This window comes from Pistacia vera, unplaced genomic scaffold (assembly GCF_008641045.1).
Source record: "Pistacia vera cultivar Batoury unplaced genomic scaffold, PisVer_v2 Contig57, whole genome shotgun sequence".
In the NCBI taxonomy this organism is placed as follows: Eukaryota; Viridiplantae; Streptophyta; class Magnoliopsida; order Sapindales; family Anacardiaceae; genus Pistacia; species Pistacia vera.
In genome coordinates this window covers 174,863-182,704 of record NW_022196412.1, presented here as the reverse complement: position 1 = coordinate 182,704, position 7,842 = coordinate 174,863, and the positions used below count along the sequence as shown (strand labels likewise).

The window sequence follows — 7,842 nt, the reverse complement described above, 5'->3', positions numbered from 1 at the left end:
AGTGAACCACCCCCAATTTAGTTGTTTTGTAAAATGTAATTTGTAAATTAATTGTCAATTATTGCACTCTTTTTTCTTTACCAAGTTTTTCTCCCATTGGGTTTTTCTTGGTGAGGTTTTTAACGAGGCAATAATTGTTGTAATTTCTTATTTTATTTTTTGATAAATGAATAAGTCTAATTTTTCTTATATTACAATTTTATTGTATTAAAATTGAATTAATATTTGAAATGTTAAAAAAAAAAAAAATTGAATTGAATTGAATTATTGATATTTGAAAAGTTAACTAAAAACAATTATATTTATAATTATTTATTTGAAAAGTTAAATTAAAAAAAAAAAAAAAAAAAAAAAACACAAAAAAAAAAAAATCGGGCTAACCCGGCCCGGACCGTGCCTAACCCGGCGGGTTAGGGCTGGCGGGCCGGGCTGGGCCAGCCACTCTCCCTAAATTGGCGGGCCTAACCCGGCCCGCCTTTGTTGGCGGGCGGGTTGAGCCCAGCCCGCCAAAGCATGTAACCTGCCGCGGGCCAGGTCGGGCTGGGCCGGGCGGGTTACTTTTCCACCTTTAGATCCAACCAGTACTACGCCATAATACCAGATTTTGGGTCGGAATCTGACAGATATGGGTGGATATGAGTGTTTTTGTCAATTTTTAAACTTTTTTTGGGTGTTTAGTAAAATTAACAAACCTAGAGGGTTTAAAGATAATTAAATATAATAAAATAAAATTTTCAAAAAACAAATATTTATTTCGAAAAAATAGGGATAGGATATTGCAAAAACAAATAAACAAACGCACCGAATGTGACTATTATGTTATTTATTTACTGCAACTATATTCAACCACCGCCCTTAAAAAAAGCCATGTGCAACGAGTAGTATTTGGCTGAAATCGGTACAGTCAACCACTCCTGCAAGCCTTGAACTTGAATACACTGACTTGAACTATTCCCTCCTTTATTTTATTTCTTTTGATCTTGTGACTTCATATTTTAGGCTTATATATATTAGGGTGATAATCACTCGACTGGAGTGATTAAACAAATACTGTTTTTAACTTTTCAGTAGTAACAAAACCTATACATGTGCACTGGAATATTGCATACATATTCTCTTTATTATATATAAAGAGGAAATATGTCCCTATAATTTAGTTCAAATTTCAATTAAAATATGAATTTATTTAACCCACCAGTCATGATATATATTAAAATCTTAACCACTTAATTTGACTTAGTATGTATAAATACACATGTTGTTATTTGTTAACTAAGAAATGGCATCCCCGAGCTAGTTTTCATACATTACATAAATGGCCGTCAGTGTATGCTACAAGTGAATAAATTTTTGAAGAGCTGACTCCTAATTATATGCTTGACTTCTCAAATAATAAATGGATTTAATTTTCATTTCTGTCCCTAAAATATACAATGCTTATCTGTATAACTAGGCATGAAAGATGCCATGAGACGTGTATAAAAGGACTGGAGGTTACGGTAAGTATCCATTGCATTGTGGCTTAGAAATTTGGATCATTGGTGAATAGCTAAAAGTTTTAGGGATGAAGAGCAGGCAGTTTGTTTTGTTGTTGTGTTTAGTTGGTTTCTGTTTAATTAGGGTCTGCCAAGCAGGTAATCTAAGGAAGAAATTCTACAAGGACACATGCAGTCGTGCTGAGGACATAATCAAGATTAAGACCTGGCAACATGTCTCTGCCAATCTCCAGTTGCCCGCGAAGCTCCTGAGACTGCATTTTCATGACTGCTTTGTTAGGGTAAGCTTAAATCATATGTACTTTCTTACGCTTTCATTTCAAGTATAATTTTTACTTAAATGTGGTGTGCATAACTTAATTGAAAATTATATTTTCAGGGTTGCGATGCCTCTGTTTTGATAAACTCAACAATAAATAACACTGCAGAGAAGGACGCAATTCCAAACCTCTCTTTGTCAGGATATGACGTTATCGAAGATATAAAAGCAGAGCTTGAGGCTGAATGTCCAGGAGTTGTATCTTGTGCCGATATTCTGGCTTTGTCCGCGAGAGACTCGGTTTCATTTCAAGTAACTTAACCAATCTAACTTTCTAAAATGATATTATTTATCTGCAAATAGAGCACATAACTATGGATCATATCTCATATATAAGTTGCATGTAATAACAATTGCAGTTCAACCATACAATGTGGGAAGTGCTTACTGGTAGAAGAGATGGCAGAGTATCCCTAGGTTCAGAGGTCTTGACTAATATTCCTGCACCTTTCTTCAACTTCACTCAGCTTAAGCAGAACTTTCAAAACAAAGGTCTCACTGTCCATGACCTTGTTGTCCTATCAGGTATATAATTATTTACATCATTAATTACTCAAACTTAATTTGTAATGCAATGGAGCTAGCCAAAATTTGACATTATATATTTAGGTGGACACACAATCGGAGTAGGCCACTGCAACCTCTTCAGCAGCAGGCTGTACAATTTCACTGGAAGAGGAGATCAAGACCCTTCACTGGACCCAACTTATGCTGCATTCTTGAAAACTAAATGCCAAAGCCTTAGCGATACAACAACTACAGTAGAGATGGATCCTGGCAGTTCTCTAGACTTCGATACCGATTACTATGCTATTCTGAAAGGGAATAAAGGTCTCTTCCAATCCGATGCTGCCCTTCTAACCAATAAAGGTGCAAATAACATCGTCTCAGAGTTAACTAATCAAACCAAGTTCTTCACTGAGTTTGCACAATCAATGAAGAGAATGGGTGCCATCGAGGTTCTTACAGGCGAAGTCGGGGAAGTTAGGAAGAAGTGTGGCGTTATCAATTAATTCTTTATTATTATTTTGTTAATTTATGAATTTTGTTTGTGTATCGATTAAATTGAAGATAGAAACCTTATTTTCGATTAAGGTTTCTATAAGGGTGTGTCTGGATCGGGGTCATATAAGATAACAGGGTAATCTTTGTTTATTTTGCAAGATTCCGTTGTTTGATTTGCAAGTAATAAAATATTATGGATATCTTTTATTGCAAATAGTGTTTACTATATGAGTTAAATAGGGGTAATCACATACCCTCCCTAAGTGATGTTATTAAAAGATTACCAGTTAATATGATTTTTATACATATTTTGCCCTTAATTAATTACCATTTCGGATACAATTGCCTGCAAATGTCTACCAAATAACCATTAGCGAGCCCCTCTACATTTGAGAATTTAGCTAAAACACCTCAGTCACAAAAAAGTTTAAAAGTTAACAAAATACCACGAACTATCCAAGACCACTGCTAGCTAGCACTGCCAACCGCTGTCGGCAGTTGTCGTAATGTCGCACAACCGACGGGATTTGGTCGGTCATGCGCCGATAAGGCCATTTCTGGATTGCAAGATCTGGCCGTTTCTATGGCCATGGATCTATAATCCATGGCCGAAAATGGCTTTGCCGGTACACGACTGGCCATATATGATTGGTCTTGCACCATTCCGTCAATTGTCAGCGGTGGCCAACGGTGGTGGCTCGTTGTAGGCAGTGGCTTGGCGTGGGAGAGAGTGATTTTACTACAAATTAAAGTTCTATATGACTAGGGTGTTTTAGCAAAATTTCAAATGTAGGGGTTAAAAGAAATGATTCAAAAAATAATATTATATTGATATTTAAAAAGGAGAGCAATTTAGTAATCTACATAATATACCCACTCATTTATCCTCTCAATCAAACGTATAAATATAACATACTCACCAATTTATTTAAACCAACTAAACATATTTCTCTAAATATTCTCAATAATTTTTAAAATAATTTATCTTTTCATTAATATAACATCCCCTATAATAAAATATTATACTATGTAAATGCAACTTAATTGTAACTGTAAATTAGCTTTGTTATTGAAGAATTAACGTGGCGTGTAGTGAGTTGAAAATTGAAATTATATGTCCGTCCAGTTTTTTAATATAGATCATCTTAATTTATTCACCCAAGGATTTAGATTCTTCAGCTTTACTTCACCAACCAATATAGATCATGTCAATTAATCATAATATTTTATTAAAGTATAAATCCTTTTACTATTTATGACTCTATGTTATAAAACTTCATCTAAATTGATGAAAAAGAAAAATTATGAAGGCAATTATCTTCCAAATTATGAAGGCAATTAGCTTTACTCGAAAAGGCTAATGTACCGTGTACACAGTACACCCACCTCCTGTTTCTCGAATTGCTCATAAGTTGATTTGTTTACGACCCCATTGTCAATACTAATTTATTACTGCTAGTAATTATCATACACCGTGCTTATGACGTTAAACCTCTACACAAAACTATCAAATGTGTGTATCCAATAAATATAAACGAGCAGTCAACTTAAAATTTATTTTGAGAAATATCAAAATCAAAAATCATGTTTTCATCTAGTAATTCCTTGGCATATGAGAATGCATGGTGTAGGATAAGTTTGAGTTAAATATTATAGATTATACTTTGAGGTGGTTCCATTGCTTTAATTATTTCAGTAATATATGTTGGCATTACTTTTTCACAAGTCTTATAATCAATGCCATTTGCGTACTGTTCTATTTTTTTAAAAGATAATAAAACATGTGAAAAAACAAATCAAAACAGCAGGTAGCACTGCAGAGAAAGATGCAATTCCAAACCTATCTTTGTCAGGATATGATGTTATTGAAGAAATTAAAATAAGAGCTTGAGGATGAATGTCCAGTGAGTTGTATCTTGTGCCGATATTCTGGCCTTCTCCGCTAGAGACTCGGTTTCAATTCACGTAACTTAACAAATCTAACTTTCTAAAATCATAATATTTTTTTTATGCCAATACGGCACATAACCATCGATCATATTCATAAATTGCATGTAAAAACATTTGCGGTTCAAAAAACCAATTTGGGAAGTGCTTACTGATAGAAGAGATGGCAGGGAGTCCCTAGCTTCAGAGGTCCGCACTAATATTCCTGCACCTTTCTTCAACTTCACTCAGCTTAAGCAAAATTTAAAAAACAAAGGTCTTGGCTACGTTTGGTTCAAGATTGGGAATACTTCTCTTAGTATTCCCAAAAAAGTTAAACAGTAAAATACCTAAAAACTCTCATTTTTTGGAATACTATTTTTAATATTATTCAATTTTTTTTTAAACCCTCTAAATTTGTTAATTTAATTAAATACCCCTAAATATTTTTTTTTAAATTACAAAAACACTACAATAATCCACATTTACCAGATTCCGGCTACCACCATCGGAAAATGGCCGAAATCTGGTAGGATGGCACACTACCGGCTGAATCTGGCCGGTAGTGCGCCGATCTAGTCTTTTCCGGCCAGATCCACGGTGGATCTGGCCAGAAAAGGCCAGATCTTTGGCCGTAACAGTCGGTCACGATGGCCAACAAACGGTCGTTGTTGAGATCTGGTCCGTTGTTGAGAGCAAATACGGCCAGATCTGGCGGTTGACGGCCAGATCTGGCCGTAGATCTGGCCATAGATCTGGCCTTTGCCGGCCAGATCCACCGTAGATCTGGCCGAAAAAGGCCATATCGACGCATGACCGGCAAGATCCAGCCGGTCATGCGCCCATAAGGCGACTCCAGCCACCTCCGGTGGTGGTGGCCGACTGGGGGTGTTTGAGGGTGGGTTAGGGGTATTTTTGTTAACTTTTAATGTTTTATTATAGGGGGTATTTTGTAAAAAAACAAATATATGGGGTATTCTATTAATTTATAAATCCTACATCGTAATACCTGCCCAATTCAACTTTTTTTTAACTTTTTTCAAAAAACTTTTTCCAAAACCCCCAAATTTTGAACCAAACGGAGCCCTTATTGTTTATGACCTAGTTATATGTGCAATGCTAGTCTTACAAAGACAAATACAAAGAGGGCATACAAAGACAATTGTTACTCTTCATCTTCATGATTTCTCTCTCTCTCTCTCTCTCTCTCTCTCTCTTTTTCTGTTCTTTCTTTGTTTTTTCCTTCTTACTGATGTCACTTTATACCTTTTTGAATTGTCTTTATAAGGATAGCATTTTTCTAGTTTTATATACTGACAGGTATATAATTATTTACTTTAACTTACTTTGCAATGAAAAATTTGACATAATTATTATGGCATGACATTTAATTAGGTGGACACACAGTCGGATTAGACCACTGCAACCTCTTCACCGGGAGGCTGTATAATTTCACAGGAAGAGGAGATCAAGACCCTTCACTGGACCCAACTTATGCTGCATTCTTGAAAACTAAATGCCAGAGCCTTGTCATTGTCCTGGCGAACAACGGCGTAGATTAAAAAGGCGGAGAAATCTAGTTGTTGTGAGGCCGAGTCATTGTCAAATGGCCATGTGTGGCTCAAGGTTCATTCGCTGGCCATTTGAAATTTTTTTTTTTTTGGTTAATTTGTTTCTGTTACATTTGGGAGGCTTGTGAGTAGTAAGAGAGGTTAGTTATTTAGGTTTACCAGGCGTAGAAATTTTTTAAAGCTTAATATATGTTGGGTAAAAGGAAATAAATGCCGTTTTACAGTTAAGTTAATGTTTGAGATTAATAAAAATGGGTGGAATATTGATGGTTTATATATATATATATATATATATCCCATTAATATATATTATCAATTAGATATTAATATATTAATTGTAGGTTTGAAGGCTTTATACGAAAAGGGAAATATATAACTACCCTGGTTTCTGGAATTGATAATTGGTTTGTTTATTTGCGATGGAACATTCGGCCCCATTTGTCAATACTAATTTATTACTAGTAGTAATTATCATAGGTCATGCCATAATTCATTAAAATATGATAAAGCAAGTAAAAAACAAATAAAAATATACAGATACTGGAGAGCCGTTAATTAACTTTTATTATAAAATAAATAAAATGTCTTGATGCAGGGGGCTTCAAGTTAGCTGTTGGTTTTATGTAATTAAATATGAAGGTGACATTAGCACCAATTCTGCTAAACAATAACACTATGGACACCAAAATATTAGCACCGAATTTCTGTACCGACTGACGTGGAATGCGTTCTCCCATTTCTTTATAATTTTTTTCTAGTGAACGGCCATCCATAAAATTTGGACGCCCGTCCATATTACATGAACGCCCGTCCATATTATATGGACGGGCGTCCATATGCAAGGGACGGCCGTCCATATAATATGGATGCCCGTCCCTACTAAAATAAAATAAAAAAATTTGTAAAAGTTTAGGGACGCCCGTCCATATAATATGGACGCCCGTCCCTATTAAAATAAAATAAAAAAATTTGTAAAAGCTTAGGGACAGCCGTCCATCCATTATGGACGGCCGTCCATTAATTTTGGACGGGTGTCCACAAATAATGGACGCCTGTCCTTTACCCAAATATGAAAAAAAAAATTTCCATTATGGATGGCCGTCCATAAATTTTGGATGGGCGTCCGTAAGTAATGGAGGCCCGTCCAAAAGTAATTCGTAAAAAAAATTTAATTTTTAACACTGGACGGCCGTCCTTAACTTGTGGACGGCCGTCCATTCATTGTGGACGGGCGTCCATATTGAATGGACGCCCGTCCATTAATTATGGACGGCCGTCCTCCATAAGGGTTGGACGGCCGTCCAACCATTATGGACGGCTGTCCATACTTAATGGACGGGCGTCCATTAATTATGGACGGCCGTCCTCCATAATGTTATTAAAATTTTTTTTTAAAAAAAAAAATTTCGCGTTTTAGGTTAAAACATTTGGGGAAGTTTAAAGTTTTTTAACACCCAGGCAACCATTACCATCTTCTTCGTCTTCCATCTGCGTTACTGCGTCTTCGCGGTGTTTTTCTTCTGGA

At 35.7% G+C, this 7,842-nt stretch overlaps 1 protein-coding gene across 1 annotated transcript; it reads left to right on the top strand.

Moving 5' to 3' along the window:
• Positions 1–1,564: 1,564 nt before the first annotated feature.
• Positions 1,565–3,016, top strand: LOC116108830 (peroxidase 3-like). Its single transcript, XM_031395064.1, has 4 exons — positions 1,565–1,777; positions 1,876–2,067; positions 2,175–2,340; positions 2,425–3,016. The coding sequence occupies exons 1-4, from the start codon at positions 1,565–1,567 to the stop codon at positions 2,826–2,828; spliced, it is 975 nt and encodes a 324-aa protein (XP_031250924.1). The 3' UTR covers positions 2,829–3,016.
• Positions 3,017–7,842: the final 4,826 nt, after the last annotated feature.